Here is a 20,028-nt window from a genome sequence, read left to right as displayed (position 1 = left end):
TTTTAAACAATAAAAAAATAAAAAACAAAATAATATTTAGTTTTATACATTCAAGTAATTTAATCAACATTTAAAATCACTAAGAGTAGTAAACGCAGTCCACAACTCACAAGTCAATAGTCATTAATAATGGGTATCATACTACCATTATAATATATCTATCTACCATATTATTTTTTCATTGAATATTAAAAAAGAATTGCAGAGGTTACAGTCTTGTAAATGTAATAAAATAAATATGAAATGATTGACTATTAATGATGCTAATAATTGCTATATGATTAATGGCGTTGCATTGGTTGCTACTATTGGGCAGCAAATAAATAAATAAACAACCGGAAATTAAACAGTTAGTAGTAAGTAAATACAATTTATGCTTAAAAAACAAAAATATACTATCGATAATAACTCAATGCATACCTTCTAAACCACGAAGCAAATATGAAGAATATGATGAATTATTATTGAGTTTATTTAGGTTTATTTATTTCTATCATGGGTTTTAAATTCTAAACGAAGTGATAAATGTTTTGATTTTACAATGATACTATATGTGTTTTTTTTTGTACGTGTATGCAATAACTTATCAAATTAATGCTTCAATTTAAAGCTTCAAGGGTAATTTCTGATGGCAAAGTGAATATCCTTGGTGCATTATTAATATTATTATTAGTTTAAAAAAAAAAAATCGATTTTTTTGTATGGTTATAAGTGTTATAACTCAAAAACGAATCACATTAAAATATTAAAAATGTAGTATTTTAAAATAACACCCTCAAATATCCATAATAATATCTACGTTATCAATAAACAATCATCAAAATTTAGGTCTTTATAACGTTGAATACTATTGTGAAATTGACACATAATATTATTAAAATTGAATTAATACTATTTTATTGAACATACATATTTTTTTTAGAACTAATTGGTAAATATTGTTTTAAATTGTTGTTATAACATTTTTAATATATATTTTTTGTTTCTCCAGTAGTATATTGTTACATTGTTTGCATAGATAGAACGTAATTATAAGAAGTCATATGTACAAAAGCTTTTCAAATTAATAAAATTATTATTTTTTTAATAAGTAAACCAATAAGTCCACCATCCTAGACAATTCGTACGGAGTCTGTTCACGGACTCGCTTAAGCCGTCATCTAGACATCTCGTATTGCCACATTCTCTTTACGGGCCGGCCTAAGCCCGCCACCCTCGAAACCCGGACTGGCGTGTTACCTTGCGTTGGTTTCAGCTGCTTGCCGCACCCTGACCGCTTACTCCTTGAGTCAGAATCTCTATAACCATCGTCCGGAATGAGGTGGTGCGGTCCGGAGTGAGCCGGTGCGATCTGGGATGAGTCGGTGTCTTTTATAGTTCATATATTGACAAAAATTCGCCATAATCATGAATATTTGCAAATTATTTTGTAGGTATAATTCATACATATTTTTGTATAAGTATAGCTAAGAGTTGAAAATGTAATACAAGATTTTCTATAATTTTGGCTTACAATAATAATAATTATAAAAAAAAAACTTAAATTTCTCCATTAGAACATTCAAGGCCATTAAAACATAAACGACCTTTTTTACCAACCACTGAACCACTGGAAATAATATCTTAGGCTGACAAATTATTCCCATTCAGAATCGTTTTTCGTATATACAATGATACCTCTCATTGGATTTAAATTTAATACATCAATTATAATGACCTACTATTCAGCAGAGCGTTATTCACTTGACCATACTCTTTTTTATTGTTCCATATTTTTAAAATGTAATCTTCATTTTATTCTAGATTTTAAGTTTGTTTCATGACTTAAGTACTCCGTCCATTAGCTACAATGCTATTTTTTATACACCAAACTAAACATTGTGATTCAGAAAATATTAAAGTATATATTTCTCACAAAGTATACTTATAGTGTTATTCATAATGAATCCAAAATCGTTGTTTAAACTGTTTAAAGTTTTTTATCGGAGTACAATAAAAAATGAAAAAATGCATACACCCGTAAAACTTAAAATACACGAAATAAAAAATGATTTTGAATTAAATACTTAAAGTTTTCACCCAAATGTTTATATTAGTGTTATTTATATACAGTTACATTTTCAAAATATTATATACCTATATTATTTTTGTTGAGCTAGTTATAGACAGTTGAAATTTTTTATTTTTTTTAAGTAATTAGTTTATAAAACATCAATAAAAAAATTTTAAATGCTCAAACTTGAAAATTGTATATATTTCTTATAAGTCGTTCTTATTGTAGTTAAAAAACATCAAAAATCGTTATAATTTTTTTTTTTATAAATGTTTATAGTTCAAATTTTTACGAAATAAGTCATAATCGCGAAAATGTGCATAAAAAAAAGAAAAATTTGTAGATGAAAATTCATAAAATTTTTTGTATTTATATTTAAGGTTAAAAAATTCAACACTAAGTTTTCTTTCAAATAGCTTCAAAGAAAACTTGAAGCCTCATTATAGGAAAAATGCTATGAGCGTTTAAATTTTTACGAAATTGCGTAACAACAATGATTTATCCTCAAACGATTTCCAATATTTGTTATTATTCAAAAAGTTTATGTTATAGATACTTAAAATTTTTTTAATATAATTTAATTTTCAAAATATTTCGCTTATTTAAATTCTATTTGTAGGCATTTGAAAAATTTGTTTTTGTTAGTTTTTTTTTTTTAAATAAATATCGATAAAAATTTTTTTGGCTGAGTCAAAATATTTGAAAAAATTAATATTGTTTCTTATAATAATTAAGTTAGTCAGTCTTGTAGTGTTTCAAAAATTATAAGAATACATAGGCACAATTTTTTTTTTTACTAGCATTTGAAGTTCAAATATTGACAAAAATTCGTCAAAATCATAATGTTTGAAAATTATTTTGTACCTAGTTAAAATTTATAAAAAAATTTCTATAAGTAGCAATAAGAGTTGAAAATATAATTCAAGATTTTCCATAAATTTGGCTTACATTAATTATAAAAGAACTTGAACGTTGGCCAATTAAAAAAAAATTATAGGCAATTTAAATTTTTACGTAATCCAAAATTCACGCGTAAAATAACGATTTACTTTCTTATAATTTTAGATTTTTATTGTAGTTAAAAATTACTACTCGTAGAAACTTAAAAAACACACTAGTTGCTTAAATTGGTAATTTCTGTATATGATTTCATAATTTACGATCAGAATCGTTTTTCATGTATAATGATACCTATTAAATATTAATGGGTTCAAATTTAATACATCTATTATAGTGACCTACTATATTTCTGAGATGCACTCAATATCTAATGTTAAGCTGAGCATTACCTACTTGACCACTCTTTTCAAGAGTTAATGATCTATGTTGATAATGCATATAAAGTGAAATACTCAATTTCCCTAACTACACCTAACAATAGAAAAATATCTATTTTTATAATATAATGTATGGAATTTAAATTAATTCAATACTGGTGGAAATTAAATTTACTTTTATAGGTTAAACATTATTAAAATGTCTTAAAATGGGCAATATTTTAGCCCTTGTTAACATTGGATAACAAATTAGGATACATTAATACAAATAACACCATATTTTTTATTTAAACATGCTTAAAGATATACTTCAATGATTGTAAATGTATAATACATTGATCTTACATTTTAATTTAAGAAAAATGTTAAAATACAAAATTAAAAAAAAAAACTAAAAACAAGTTACATAAAAAAAGTGTCTTAAGTATAACAAATTACTCAATAATGTTATGGTATTAATAAACAATAATTATAAAATGATCATAAAATTAATTTATCGAAAAAATTTAGATAATTTTTAACATTTATAACCTATTACATTAATGATTAATTAATGTTAATTGAATTCTATCTAATTTACTTATAATTGAATAATTACTATAAAGATTTTAATGCATTGGATATTTTTTATTTTAAAACTTGAGGAATGCAAAGAATAATATTTTAAAATGAGTATTGTATACATCAATGTTTTTTTTTTAGCGAATTCGGATATTTATGAATATAGGTACAATCCTCAAAAAAATTTAGTTTAATGTAACGGTAACTGAGCATATGATTTATTATTGCAATCAATTACTAAAATGAATTAAAAATGTATAAATTATATCATTAGTAAATAATATAAAAAAAACAAGATAATATGAATTTTAAATACAATAAGTATTTTTTCAACATAAGTTAAGTAGATAGAGCGACTAGAAAAGCAGGATACCTAATTTAGGTAAAAATTTCCTTTAAAAATGAATTTTTTACTCACTGATAATAAGAAAATAAATTTTGAATAGTATTATTAACAAACATTAAGTTATACTTATTTTTAAATAAAACAAAAAATTATAAAGCCTAGTATATTAGTATTATCTAAATTCTACAGTATAAAATGCTGAACTATAAAAAAAAAATGTTGAATGTTTTTACCAAACAATAAAAAATAAATAAATAGTATACACAATTTTTGTCTAATACTGCTAATAAATTAAGTACTTAAATATAATGAGCAATATATTTGATTCTACTCATGAAAAATTGTTAATAAGTAGGCTTCAGACGTATCAGGAATTAAAGATATCTTAAGAGGGAAATTATATAATTGCTATACAGTATACATTAGTTAATGTACAAAATGTTACATTGAATAATTGTGAATTTTTTTTCCTTAGAAAAAACTTAACACTTACACTAAAGACTAGAAGTCAAAGACAAAAATACTTTAAGGTAAAATTTATTTACGTTTACTAGCTTTTTCAGCTAGTTTTTCAGCTTTTCTCTGTAATCGTTCTTTTTCTTTTCTCTCTTTTTCAGTATGACGTTTTTCTTTTTCTGCTTGAGCTTTAAGATCTTTAAGTTTACGCTTAAGTCGATTCTTGTCATCTCCAATAATACCAAAATTTTTGAAGTCTTTAGTATCTAAATTCAAAAGACCAATACCAGATACTTGATGTTCCATGAATTTTGATATATACTGTTCCAAGCTCAAGGCCAATAACCATTGACATACCTAAAATTAATAAATTGCACTATAAAATATAAGACAACACAAAATGGAAACTACACGTGTGAATTATATTATTTCAACAATAATTAAAAAAAAAAAAAATGAGTAATAAGAAGTTCTTACTTGTTCTTTAGACCATTCGTGTACAGGTGCATTGTGCCAAACATGAGAATTTTTACGCTCAGTAATTGAACTATCAGCAGATTGAGGAGGAGTCCATATGTCAATTGAATCTAAAAAAATAAATCATTTTAATAAATTATATAATTTAATGAGTCTTAAAAAGTAGTTTAATTATACCAGTTGATCCAATTGTTTTAGAGTTATTTAAATCAGAAGCATAATGGCCAGGTGATACACTTTCAGATGATGATACTGATGATGGGGAACTTTGAGGCAACTGGTTAGCATGCTGCCACTGAGTATTGGCTTTTTTCACTAAATCATACAAAAATTATTAGTTATACAATCTTTTAAGCATCCTAATTTGTAAACTCACAATTTAAGCTAGCTTCCCTAATTTCATCAGCAAATGAACTTGTTGAACTGTTATGATCAGAGGAGTATATACTGTTTGATTCTGACAAACGCGATTCACGTTCAGCAAGTACAATCTTAAGCTGCTCAGCTAATGATGGTGGAGGACCATTTACTAGAGATGCACACAATGTTTTATTAGTTTTAAAAAACTTAATACGTTGGGTATTCTTATAAATACAGTTTACCATACACTTAGCATCTAACAAGTCTTTCCTACCGATTGAACGATGATAATGATTAAACTTTATCTTAATAATCTTACTTTAATAATATAATACTATATTATACCTGGAATTCAGCAATAATCGTAAATGTAATCGTAAACATATGAGGTAGACAGTAACAGTTAAATATATACATAATAACTTTTTTTAAATTATAAATTCAATTGTTATGCGATTATACGTGTATTATTGAATGATGTTAAACTAAATAATTTTATATATATTTTTTATCATTATTAGCAGTATACTTACAATTACGGCAATGTGTTGATTGTTGAATACGAGCCAAAAATTGATCAGTTTGATGATGATGAGGTGGTTTTTGAACAGATGCATACTGTGGCATTTGTTTTTGTTCTTGAACAACAGTTTCAACATTTGATACATCTTTTAACTCAATAGTAGATTCTATAGCTATTGAGTCTTCAGTACGATTTACTTCTTCATTATTGTAATCCTAATATACAATATTTTAGATTAAAATATACAATATAATAACTTTAATAATACATTTGATAATGCACAGAAATAATATTATTTAAGTATTTAATTATGACAATTTATATTACAATACTAACTAAGCTGCTATTGGATAAAGATTTGCGAATAGCATTGGTTGGCAACTGTCGTGTAACAAGACCTCTTGCAGCTAATTCAGCTTTACTCTTTGATAAAGATACATCTAAAAGTTCATGTGGAGGAACAGCACGATCTAACTCTTCTTTTACAGGTAATTTTCGTTCAACAGTAGCAACTTTTTCATCTTCAAAGCAGTCTTCTGTTTCTGATAAATCAGCTCCTAGTTGTTGAAGTAATGGCAAAACAGGACTAATCTAAATTAATCATATGAAAAATAAATAATTTTATATAATTTTTCTTAATATAAGGAAATAGGCCCAGCTTTAACTCTTTCAACACTCAGTGCAAGATTTATTTTGGCACCTTTCTCTCTAATCAAATTTTAATTTTTAAACCTTATGCACCCTTCTAATTTTGCCACTTTATGCTATCACACTGTCAAAACTAAATATGGCTCTGAAAGGAAAGTATGTACATATACATGGAAAAATAACTTGCACATCTAATGAAAAAAAAAATCACTGATATTGTTTAAAATAATTAATCATTTGATTGAATATTAACACATCTAAATATTATAAATTTGTATAAAAACAAATTTTTAAATTAATATAATATTCTAGTAAAATAAAATAAGAATTATGCAGAAAAAAAAAATTAATTGTGAATAGTATATACTATGAACTGTAATTTACTAAGTTTTTCAGAAATAACCTATATAATATTCTATATTACCTGTATTTATAAAAGTACTAACTTTTGTTTTTTTGACAAGTGGTGTCAAAGTAGTTAAATAATGACTAGTGCTAGTAGTATTTTGAGGTAGTTGGACCGGAAAACCAGCACGTCGTTGAGTGTCTAATAATTCATGTTCAACTTGTATTACCTAGATACAAAATTTAAATAAAAATAAAATTTTCTATTTTTAATCTTATATCATACACTAATAACATACAATTTATAGGAAAAAATAGATGGAAAGAATATTATATTCCATAACAAAATATTTTTAAAATACACTAATATACTTTTATTTGATGTTGGAAATGTGACATTCCGATCGGTAGTGGACTCAGAATGCACTGCAATAACCCTTAAGTGGTTGGAGTAGGCCGGTCCCTCCAGATTAGGAGTTAAGTGCAGAGTTAACAACCTTGCCTTACAAAAAACAACTGTACTCGGGATACAAGTGATACAACTATTATGCTAGAGAATAGTGGATAATTAGACTTAATACTGGAAAATTGAAACTTAGCTTTACATATTGGTACTTGGACTATTCAAATTTTATTTAAACTTGGTGCATGCAGGATATTATCAGATGAGACAGAAAAATATATGCTTGAAATTTTCAAATTATAATAAATAATAAGTTAGAATGATACTGGATCAGATCAATTTCAATTAAAAAACACTACCATTCTATGGTGCATGCTATGACAGGAGGGTATGAAGGAGTGGTTTTGCAGCAAATAGAGCATATATTAATGCTATAAAAGATTTTAAAGTAATCAACCCGAGAAATGAGAATCACAGTACTGACATTAAAGGCCAGATTATTTAAAAAGTTATTTAGAGTACTAACTATACTCTGGCCCACAAGAGAGCACTACTTCTTCGCGCATACAAATAGGTGGGCAATAGCAGAGCGGCGACAGTGTTGGCTGCACATGTTGTTGGTGATCAGTCTTTTGAAAAGTTTAGTGGTGGGAATGCGCGAGAATGGACAAATTTTGGTCGCCGCCTAGAAATGATCTCTTGTGGGCCAGAATAAAAGAGTAACCCAAGTTTTTAATACAAAAATTGGGAGGATAAACTATCTCAAACTCATTATGGGCACTAAGAGTCAATATATATTATCAAATAATAATGAATATACTCATAACATTTGTTACAGAAAGAGATCTTAGAAAAAAGAGCACCATGTTCCCACACAAAGGTATTTGATAAACTCAAGATTTACAAACATAGTATTAATATAAGAACTGCATGAGGAGAGGACTGTGACTCGGACCACTTGTTAAAAATAAACAAAATCAAAGTTATACTTAAAAAGACAAGTGATAAGAAATCACAGATATAATCAGTGATGCATAGAGCATGGAAGACTGACTTTAAAAAGAAAAACGCCCCCCCCTCCCCGAAAAATTGTTTGGATTCAACACTACCTTAGTCTGTGTATTCAAACAATTAAAATAGAAATCTATTTTACAAAGAAGAAAAACTAATATACTTTTAAGATATATGATTATTTAACTCTTACTCGATCTTTAAGAGCTTTAACCAAAGCATTATATTCTGTGTCTTTTTCTTGTAATACTTGCAAATAATATTCTTCTCGATGTAAAAGATCAGTTTCGCGTTGCTGGAATTCCTTAAGAATTTTTTTCAATTTTGTGTATTTTTTTTCCAAGTTGACATAACGTTCCTAAATAAAAATATACACTTTATATACAATTATTTGCAATGTTTACCTCAAAAATAGTCAATATTTTTGAAAAATATTTATGTTAACATCTTACTGGAAAAATAAAAGTAGATAATTTTAGGTCTAAATCATTTATTACAAATAAAAAAATTAATACTTACAATTTATTGGTTATTTCTCTTTAATTTTATTGATACAATAATAAAACAATTGAAATATTCAACATATAAAAATCACTTTCTATACCTTACTGATAGTTATTACTTATTACACAGCAGCAATTATACTAAACCCCTATTATTAAAATAATGAAACACATTATCTATGGAAAAAATTAAATACTTGTTGTCAATGTTGTCATACTATCATTCTGGAAATTTAATATACTTTATATATAAATTTGGATTAATAATAATACCCTATTTTTTTTATTTTTTTTTTATCAAGCCAAATTATTCTAATTTTAATAATAACCAAGCTAAACATGAGTTGCTGATTGTGGATTGGATTTAAAAACAGGGGACAACGAATCCATGCTGTCTTCTTCTTAATATGTTTTATTTCAAAGAAAATATGTGTAAACTTTTGTTGATATCTGAACTTATAATTCTAAAAAATACTAAAAGTTTAAATTATTACTTCTGATGTTTGTAACATTCCTTGATATGTCTCTTTATCTCTTCTTGCAACATATAAACATTTATCCAATTCATTTAAGTGTAATCCAGATTGAACAAGTTTATCAGCAATTTCTTTTTTATTATTGGCACCATTCCATTCCAATTCTTCTACCTTAATATTTAAAAAATAAATATTAAAATATTAAATTAAATAATGATTAACATAATATGTAAATATTTTTTAAATATGTTAAATGTATTCATAAATATTAGTAAACCAAGTATGTAAAGTGTTAGCAACTGGTTAGATAAGCCAGAGGAAACCAGAGTGTAGATATTAAACTCTCACCCTGGTTTTCAGTTTGCTAACTTCGTCTTCAGCTTTAGCTACATTTAATCGGCTCTGTAAAATTCAATTATGTGCATCTAATATTGAAAAAAATATATATATTTATTTTAGTAACATACTTCTTGTAATAATTCGCGTAAAGATTGAACAGTATCAGCTTCATCAGTTTTACTCAAATCTTCACTAGAAGATTCTGTCCGATCATTACCAAAGAATTTTTGGTTTAACGAATGTTCAAGTTGACGTCGTTGAGTATCTCTTTCTTTATCAGCCTTTTTTTAACATATTAAAAAGTATTTTACTTCTGCCTTTTTTTTTTGTTATGAAAAAAAAATGACTTTACTTCTAACGACTGACGAATAAGATGAGCTACTTCACTATTCTCAGGATCAGTTTCTCTTCCAATGACAAAGTTAACTTGACCATAGGTATTTCTTAAAACGGAGGCTGCATAGGCTTGTGTAACACCAACCAAAGATTTGTTATCAACTTCAATTATTTGATCATTAACCTAAATTAAATTTGAAATAATAAAAATTAATTTAAAATTCACAGTTATTATTATATTTACGGTTTGGATATTAAAGCGATTGTAGTTATCTTATGTATAGTAAAATATAGCAGTGTACCAAATAAGTATACAAAATAAATTTAATACATGAAATCTAAAAAATGTAACTACATTATTTGTTCTTATGCTTTGTCTGTAGTATATTTAAATAAATTTAAGACATTTTAGTATAAAAATTATACACATTTCCACAAACTAATAACGACCCGACATGACTAAGGCACTATAAATCATCTATAGTGCTCTAACATGACTTATAAATAAATTAAATATAAAATATATTATATACTACACCAGCGGTTTCCAAACTGAGGCGCGCCTCCCTTAGGAGGCACAAGTCATGTTATTTTTAAATACTATAAATTTGTTATTTATTTATTCAAGGAAAGCGCAATTATTTATTTTTTATTTTTAGGGTGACATAAATTAAAAAAGTTTGGAAACTGCTGTACTACACCAAGAATAAATATTACCTGGATACGGCCATCTTTAGCAGCAGCTCCATCAGGAGTGATAGTTTTTACAAAAATACCAAGTTTTTCAAGACCCGTATCTGCGCCGACACCCATTCCAATAATTGATAATCCAAGACCTTCTGGACCTTTTAGTAAAATTACTTTCATCAAATCCAAACGTTCTACTCGTTTTTCTAATTCATATTCTGCTGATGCAGCTACAGGATCTACGTCTTCATTACGCCGATCATATTCACCCATTGAAAAGGTGCTATAAACCTAAATAAAAATATATTTTATAACATAAATAATTAATTATAATAGTAAAATAATACTTTGATCGGATCAGCACTAAATTTCACTTTCATATTTTGTTTGACTACAATATGAGATTCGTCATCTGAATCACGTTCTGGTAATCCTGGAACTTCCATCCAAAAATGACCATCTTCATAATAGTGCACACCACCTTCTTCGTAAACCTAATGAGTAATTTTGAAATAAGACATTAATTAATTTGATTTTTTAATTAAGTAGTTTTCTTTTGCTTTTAGATTTTTGAAATTATTATGAGTTTTTATTACAATTATATGTAACATTAACTTACTTCTCTGGTAGGTTCAGGAATAAATTCTTTAGATTTATATAAATCACCATCTACTTCATATTCATCAAATTCAGCACTCTCGTTATTAGCGGATAGTGAATCAGTTTTTGTTTCATAACTTTGCTCCCAAGAATCATCAACATGAAAGTCATCCGTATTATAATTATCGTGATTTTCATTAATTTCTCGACTAAAATAATAAAAAATAATTGTATTATATTTTCTTAATATTAAGTACTTGTAATAGATAAATTCGATGCAAAAAAATCAATTAGTAGTCAGAACAGATTTATTTACTATTATGTGTTTGAAATACCTATTTCTATTCTATAAAATTACTTACACAATTTCAATATAATTTTTTTTTTAATTATAGAATTTATGTAAATATTATAATTTATAAATAGTTAATTCCAAAACAAGTTTGTATCAAAAAAACATTAACATATTATTCTGTATTTGAATATTGTATTAAAACTGTATTATGTACCAAAACTAAAACAATTTGTTCAATAATTGCCATATAACCTGATATATAAAATCTTAAATTTTAAAATTTCTTCCCCTATTTTTTCATTATCAAATGAAAAATAAATAGATCTCTTCTTTAAAAGATACATTAATACACAATTTCTGATTTATTGAGTAAAATAATATTGACAAAGGACAGAGTGAATAATAAATATATAATATAACAAATTAAATATAATAATTCAAAATTAATTTTTTTTTTTTTTTTTGTTATTATTTAATAAAAAATCAAAGATTATTATCCATGTGTGATACAAATGCTTAAAAAAAATTTTTCAGAGAAAATTAAAACCAAATATTTTTTAATAAATTTTAAAACATAAGCCCTTCATATATTGCATTCTATAAACTAGCTAAGAAAACTACACATCGAAAAGATTTTATCTAAAAATGTTATGGCTAGGTTAGGTTAAGGTAACTGTGACTTTTAAAAACCAAACCTTTGATTATTGACATTATCATTGGACTCAATAGAAAGAACTTCACTCATCCAGTCAGAAGTATTCAATTGATCATTATCAGAAGGTGATAGTAATTTTTTGATTTCTTTAGCTTCTTCGTCAGACAAAAGATTATCTTGACTACTAAAAAATTACATATATTTCAATAAATGTAGTTGTAAATTTCATTCAAATATTATCACTACTTACATGCTCTTTTTTTCCAAAATTCTTCAAAAAATATAAATTATTATCATGCAGCCAAAATCATAATACATAAAATCATAAAAGTAATAAAAAAAAAAAATTAGTATTTACTATTTACATTAGATATTGACATAAAAACTAGAACAGAAATGTACTTCGATATTTTGGTTATAATTCATCACAAAAAAGAAAATAATAAATATGATACTAATAACAACTAAAATTAAGTTTAAAAATTACAACTTAAGTACTTTATGTAGAAGTTATAAATGAAAAAATGTCTGGATAGTTGGCAGAGTAAAAGAAAAATATAATAGGATAAGACAAGAAGAGAGAAACAAGGAAATATATATTTATACAAAATGTATGGACAATAAAATAAATGAAAAGAATCATATTTAAGGAAAACATCAAAGGAAAGCATAATAGATTGTAATGAATAAAATTAAGTCAAAAAAAGAAAATGATAACTTCACAAGATATCTAAGAATTATGATACCCAGTAAGTGGAAGGATATAAAGTAATGGGATAGTTATTAAAGTCATACGGGAGAAATGTAGATAATATTGATTGTAGGGAAATTTTACATTCAACTAAAATTTTATAATATATGCAAATTAAAAGTTTAAACCTTACTTTGTGCTAAGTAATTGTTCAGCTTCATCTGGTGTCATCATATCAGGTTGTCCTGAAGAGTCTATATCTATTATATTTTCTGAAGTTTTATTTATACTTGTATCTCCCAGATCCAATGTCAATGGAGTTAGTTTATTCTTAAAAATATATAAAAATATAAATAAAAAATAAGTTTTGAAAAAAAAATCAATATATATATTTTATTAACAACCATAAACAGCTTCTTTTACCCAGTGCCGCAACTACCAGGTGTGCAAGGTGTGCATTGCACATCGGCCCCAAATCGATGTAGTATATATATAGACACCATAGGCATGCACAGACTTTGATTGTAGGGAGGGGGCCTTAAAAAGGCCTGAACCAAAGATTCTTGTGTAATTGTAATTTAATCAATTAATAACTTTATCACATTTATTTTATATTTATACTATTAGATTAAAACTGGTTTCACTTTTTTCATGTAAAATGTAAAAATGTTCTCTATCTAGTAGGTATAATACAGATATCTATGCATTTATCAAAGAAAAAGCCAGAGGCCGCAAGGGGAGCAACAGCCCACCCAGCCACCCTCGTTCGCACGCCTATTAAACCCCTCAAATCGATGTGTTGAAAATGTTAAGACTATATTTAAGCCCTAAATTAAGGTTTTCACACCTCCTTCATGATGTCTAGTTACGGCACTGCTTTTACCCCTCATTATTATGTTTAAATAAAGGTAACATTTAAAATATAAATACAGCTGCTGCTTGTTAAGTATGACAAATCATGCAATCATCAATGTACTAAATATAATATTATTCACAAAACTAATAAGTCATATTTACTTCTTCCTCAGCGTCATCATCATCATCAGCAAATTTATCATTTTTATTCAAATGGATCAACCCTTTGCTTAATTCAGGTACAGTCACGGCTTCAGAGGAAATAAATCCAGAATCAACTTCACTTTCTAAAGGTGTAACCGTGGCTGTAGCCGCAGGATGATTGGCTGAATCTCCAATATTGAATTGAACTTTAGGGGTTGAAGAATTTGCTTCATTTAAATTCATACTTATGTCATTAATAATGGTTTCAATATTCTGATCCACAGGTACATTAAATGTAGAATTTAAACTAACAGGTAATTCTTGATTTTTATATGAATCTGACAAGTCTAATGAAATTGTCATATTATTAACTTCTGGTTCACTTATCTAAAATAATGAAGTAAAATATATAATTAAGTATCAAACATTTAAAATAAACATACAAAAACTTACATTTAATTTATTTTCTTCAGTCACAGAAGTATTTATGTCTGTGGTTACAGCATTTAAGTCATTATCAAAAATATGTTCTATATGTTTCTCCTTATCATCAGTATAATTAACACCAGAAAGTAGTTCTATTGTTTCTTTATTAGATATCTCTTCAGGTATCTGGTTATTACTTATTGTAGAATTTTCTCTAAAATAATAAATGTATAATAAATAGTTGAATTCAACCAAATCAAGACAGATTTAAAAAATATATACAACTATTTATTTAATAATATACAGTATGGTTTTTTTTTTTCGTTAAATTCTTGACCAGATATTATTGGATTGAATCAGAAGTATTTTGAAAAAATGAGTAGTAATTAAAAACATTAATTTTTATAATAATAAAAAGGAACATCCATTTTGATACCATTCAAGTACTAGATCCATTTTTTTTTTCATTTTTACTAATATAAAAACTGATTGAATAAGAGCCATTTCAAATGTAATTATACAATTTTAAATACCTATTATTCAGTCATTTTTTTTTTTTTTAGACCAAAATTAATTAAAACCTAACAAAGCTGGTCTAATATGTCTAGATTCAATCAAACATCATAATCTGATCAAGAAATTTAATATTATCTGAAAAAAAAACAAATTTTATACACAATAGCTTTATTTTATAGTCGAACAGGATAATTTAAATATTCAACTTAAGAAAAAATACTTACAAATTAATATCTTCATCATTTAAATTTAAATGTTCATCAACTTTTTGAGGTGGTGGTGGTGGCGGTGGACTTTTAGGATGAGAAATATTTTTGTATAATGATGAGGTTGAAGCAGTCCGAGAAATACCATCAGAATTAACATTTGGTATCCACTCTTTTACTTCACTAGGACTAGGATCACTATTATATCTAGAAATTACAATTCAAATAATAAGCCTTAATTAGTATAAAAACATATCTAATTCTATCAATTGATGGAATAAAAATAAATTGTTTATTATACAATATATATTGTCAGTAGAAGTGTCATTTAAAGGAAGGGGCAAAAAGGAAGCTCTTGTCTCAAGTATAACTTTTAACACATTGTCTACATAGGAAATCATTAAGGTTTTTTGGGATTGGCTGATTCAACTGCATCACTCCAAAAAATAACATTTTAAATATTAATATATTTGGTAAAATTTAATATTTTTTTTACCCATACTAAAAAAAAAAAAATTTTTCTAAATTATTTAATATAATTTAGATTTTTCAATAATAAAATAAAAATAATATGCATCATGTGCCACTATATTTTAATAGATTAAAGTATGTTATAATTACCTAGAATTGGATGAACGTGGTGATTTAGAAAAATGAGATGTCCAATTTTTCTGTTTTTCTATTAATTCACGACTATTGAGTTTCTTATCAGGTTTTTCAGGTTTAATTGGTTTTACTTTGCTGCCATTTAATTGTGAGTGACTTTGTGCGCTTCCAAAAACACCATTAGATTTTTGATTATTTGAAGGTGGACTTGGAGATCTAGACTTAGCACAAATGCTGTCTTGAGAATTACTCTGTTTAATTTTTTCTAACAAAGTAGGTTTAGTTTCTCCTATAAATAGAATAGAAGTATAAACTGATTAGGAAAATTGATTATCAGAAATATATAAATTAAATATCTAAATCAAAGAAACTTAAACGTTAAATTAACAATTTTAATTAAAGGTTCATATAATAAAACTAATTTTAAATGTGTTTTATGAAGAAAATAATATATACATATTGAAAAATAATAAATTTCAAAATTAGATGAAATTAAGATATCAAAAGTTAAAATTCCAATACTTTTCTTTAAAATGAGTAAAAACAAAAAAATATATAAATACTGTAAACAATGTGAATATTTACTTAAAACCAGTCTTTGATAAAATCAATTTTCATATTTTGTGGTAATTTAAAAACAAATAATATTATAAAAATATTAACATTTTCTATACATAATGTAATTTTTTTAATAATTAGACTAAAGATATTTTCAATATTTTAAATAGTAATAATTTTTCTGTTATCTAAGACTATACTGACCGCTGTTTATCATAAGGCCCTCACATCTGCGATAAACAACATAAACCTAAATCTAAATAATAGATTCCGACAACTCTGTTCTTGAACCCGGGATGAAAGCCATTGGCTGGTTTATCGTTAGTTTAGCAGATTAACTTTATTCTGAATAGAGTATACAAAACTTATACTTATTTTAAAAATATTTTGTTATTGATAAAATAATGAAAAATTCAGTTAAAAAGCTAAAAATTTAAAAGGATTTTTAATGAATAAAAAATTATAATTTCCTCAAAATAGTTTAAATTTGTTGTACAATACTTGGCAGTTAAAAATTTTTAAAATGTTCAATTTTCATAGTTAAGACATGAAAATGTAGTAAAAGACCCCCCCCTCTTAAGTACATATTAAAAATGTAATAAAATACTTGAACAAAGATTAACAATTTAGTTACATTGAAATATATGAAATATTTTATATATTATGCTGTAAAGTATATTTTACTATAAGCAATGGTATTTAAAAAATATTTAGTTTAGTTTTATGCTATTGCTTAATTATATTTTAAACTGTAATACTAATAATAAAATAAATTACTACAATAATTAATAGCAATTTTAATATAAGACAATATATTATACTTAGTAATACAGGCTATTGTCTCTGCTTAAAATTGTTTTTCCTAGGCAATGATTTATCATTAAACACAAATTTCACAAACCCAATAAGATTACAATGACCTATCCTTAACTCTTACTATACATTAGAGTGATTACCTACTTACCCACTTTTTTACATAGAAATAGGCTTTACCATCTTTATATAATGAGTATAATTGGTGGTTCAATTATTTTTTCTTTAGTAATAAATTTATGCAGATTCTGATTATTAAAATTTTTAAGTAAGATTTACTTTAAAATATGTATTAAGATGGTTTACACCATAACAGCCAATTAATTCAGATTGTTTTGTTTTAATACAAACTTTTTTTAAAATATTTATAGCTCTTAGTTTGTAATTTGTTAAGCAATGATTTTTTCAAAAATGTTTTATAACAAATTATTAGTTTACAGGTATAGAGGTTACAATGGTTTAAAAATTACAGTAATTAATATTAGTTATTATTAGCATTACCTATATAAAACTTTTAAAAATTTCTAATCATTATTTAAGTAACTACATAATTGATTACCTAGGGATTATGTTTATCTTATATTTCAAAATATTATTTAAGATTATTAACCCAATACATTTGTTTTCTAATTCAGAAATTAATTGTTGAAATTTTGATTTAGATCTATATAAATATTTAATAAAATTTACAGTAAGATAAGGATATCTGATCAGAAAATATATTCAAATTTAAATAAAATAAGTTTGTAACCCTATAAAACAATAACTAGTTACGAGAATTTATACCTAATATGGTTTTAGAAATATTAAAAAAAATACCAGATGAGGGTTTAAATAACATTATTATTAAAGGATGAAAACGGGTAAGCATACTAGGTGAATCCTCCAGTATACCTGTCATAATACACACATGATTTCATTATTTTTATAAGCATATTAGTCACAATCTTACACATAATACAATATAGTACTAAATTGTTGTTAACATAAAAAGATAAATTGCAAATAAAACAAATATACATTGTATACATACTTCATTATATAATAATGATTGTATTGTAATTAAATTAAAATGATACATACCTGTTCCCAATTTTTCAAAAAGAGCTCTAGCATTATTAAATCTTGCTAAATGGCTTTCTGTCCTTACAACAGTCACTTGATTCGGGGTTTCTACTTTTACTGGCAGTTTATTATCTAATGTAGGCGAAGCATTTTGCTTGACTACTATTATATCTGGATCTTTAGTGACAGTAGGACGTTGAAAAATGTTTGCGATCTGAGATACTTTAGGTCCGACCATTCTGATCGATTTTTTCTCTTCAGTTACAGTAGACATCTATAATTTAGGATCACATATTAATTGAATACTGTGAACATGACAATAGAAATGTTTTATTTTCATTTAATGACTTATAAACAATGACATCAGATGGCTGATAAATTCTACAACACTGAAATTTAATCATACAATTAAACCCATAATTTACAAGAAAATACAGAAATTCACAAAAACAAAAAATAAAAATTGGAATACTAGTTCAATATTAGAAACACTCACAATTTAAAAATGGTTGTTAACTGCACCAGCGTTTTGACATCTCTGTGAATCATGTCCACGCTGTATTTTGTGGTGCATGTTCGTAAGACGGAGAAACGTGATGTAGAACACGAATAATCTACCTATTTGGAAGTCATTTTTCTACGAACTCGTACAGACTAGTTATTGAATTCCACGACCTGCAAACACTACACTTCAACGTATAGCTAAAGTCTACACTTATGAGCTACACCAAAAGCAAAACATTAGCCGATAACAACAAAAATGGGATATAGTTTCATTATCGTATTGAAAAGATTACCAACTGAAGTATAACAAGCGCGTATCTCGATCAAGGGGACGGACGTATACATTTCAATTTATATTTGATAGTATACAGTTGAGTAATGAGTATACACAATACACTGTCTATACTACAGTACTCACTTCTAAGTTGCAGAGTGCTAAGATAACGAAAAAAAGCCTAGAGCATAGATAAAAGATAGAGTGTACTTTAGTACTTAGTAGGATAGTGGAATAATATAGATAGACAATTTGTAATTTGCAGTGACTTAATTTAATTAAAAAAATTAAAATACCGACATCTTACATAAAAAAAACAAACATGCTTGAATAAAATAATTTATAACATGACAAACTTACAATTTATTTTTATTAATTTCCACTAATTTATTATTATTATATCTCTAACTTCAACTACGAATGTTGGGAAAATTATAATTTACTTATTGATAACAAATGTCACTGAAATAAAAAAATAAAATCATCATGTAAAAAATGTTAACATCACTTGCTTTGAAACAAAATATTATACAATATTTATTGAATTCATGTTTCATATTATATTACATATTTATATCTTCTAAGACCATATTAATTATAAATAAACAAATATTGATCAAAATATCGAATAGCAGTCACTATTTATCAGTGGCGGCGCCAGGATTTTTTGCTAGATAGGGCCAACGTGAGACCATCAATTATAAGGTAGGACCACCAAAAATGAGATTTCAACAAAAAAAGAATAGGTCAATAATAAAAATAAACAATTAAAATTAGCTAATTGCTATATTTAAAAACTTTAAATGATTACAACACCATAACAAAACTACTTTAAAATAATTCTACGATTGCTATGTGCATCTACGAACTTATTTATTACTATAGCAATGTCAAGTGACTTAACTTCACGTTTTTCAATAGTTACCTATATGATGCTTAAATTTTTTTAAGGTAAAAGGTTATTGTCTTATAAACTATTTTTAAATAACTCTTTAAGCCTTTATTTAGAAGTATAACTG

General features: G+C 25.7%; 1 protein-coding gene across 3 annotated transcripts; it reads right to left on the bottom strand.

Annotated features, from left to right (window-relative positions):
• Positions 1–3,593: 3,593 nt before the first annotated feature.
• On the bottom strand, positions 3,594–19,162 carry LOC114131294 (neurabin-1). 3 transcript variants are annotated; one of them, XM_027996471.2, is made up of 24 exons: positions 18,728–19,162; positions 18,250–18,505; positions 15,811–16,084; positions 15,208–15,396; positions 14,495–14,681; positions 14,060–14,428; positions 13,236–13,372; positions 12,602–12,622; positions 12,392–12,535; positions 11,421–11,610; positions 11,149–11,295; positions 10,832–11,092; positions 10,131–10,298; positions 9,907–10,059; positions 9,788–9,841; positions 9,458–9,610; positions 8,654–8,818; positions 7,148–7,276; positions 6,390–6,644; positions 6,064–6,268; positions 5,547–5,699; positions 5,348–5,485; positions 5,171–5,280; positions 3,594–5,050 (listed from the first exon to the last, which is right to left on the bottom strand). In XM_027996471.2, the coding sequence occupies exons 2-24, from the start codon at positions 18,503–18,505 to the stop codon at positions 4,775–4,777; spliced, it is 4,134 nt and encodes a 1,377-aa protein (XP_027852272.2). In that variant the 5' UTR covers positions 18,728–19,162; the 3' UTR covers positions 3,594–4,774. The 3 variants fall into 3 exon arrangements, with proteins under 3 accessions (XP_027852272.2, XP_027852273.2, XP_027852274.2); XM_027996472.2 differs by lacking the exon at positions 12,602–12,622; XM_027996473.2 differs by lacking the exon at positions 9,788–9,841 and having other exon boundaries at positions 18,728–19,160.
• Positions 19,163–20,028: the final 866 nt, after the last annotated feature.

Source organism: Aphis gossypii, chromosome 2 (genome assembly GCF_020184175.1).
Source record: "Aphis gossypii isolate Hap1 chromosome 2, ASM2018417v2, whole genome shotgun sequence".
NCBI lineage: Eukaryota > Metazoa > Arthropoda > Insecta > Hemiptera > Aphididae > Aphis > Aphis gossypii.
The sequence above is the reverse complement of the archived record's forward strand: the minus strand, read 5'-3'. Positions and strand labels throughout refer to the sequence as shown.

Bases quoted from the DNA above. Each gene is read 5' to 3' on its own strand.
- LOC114131294 (XM_027996471.2), bottom strand. From the start codon at position 18,505: ATGTCTACTGTAACTGAAGAGAAAAAATCGATCAGAATGGTCGGACCT. The intron at 8,819-9,457 runs GTAATAATTTAA...ATTTTTATTTAG, and splicing joins GAATGTTACAAACATCAGAA to GAACGTTATGTCAACTTGGA. The intron at 5,281-5,347 runs GTATAATTAAAC...TTATTTTTTTAG, and splicing joins TAAAACAATTGGATCAACTG to ATTCAATTGACATATGGACT.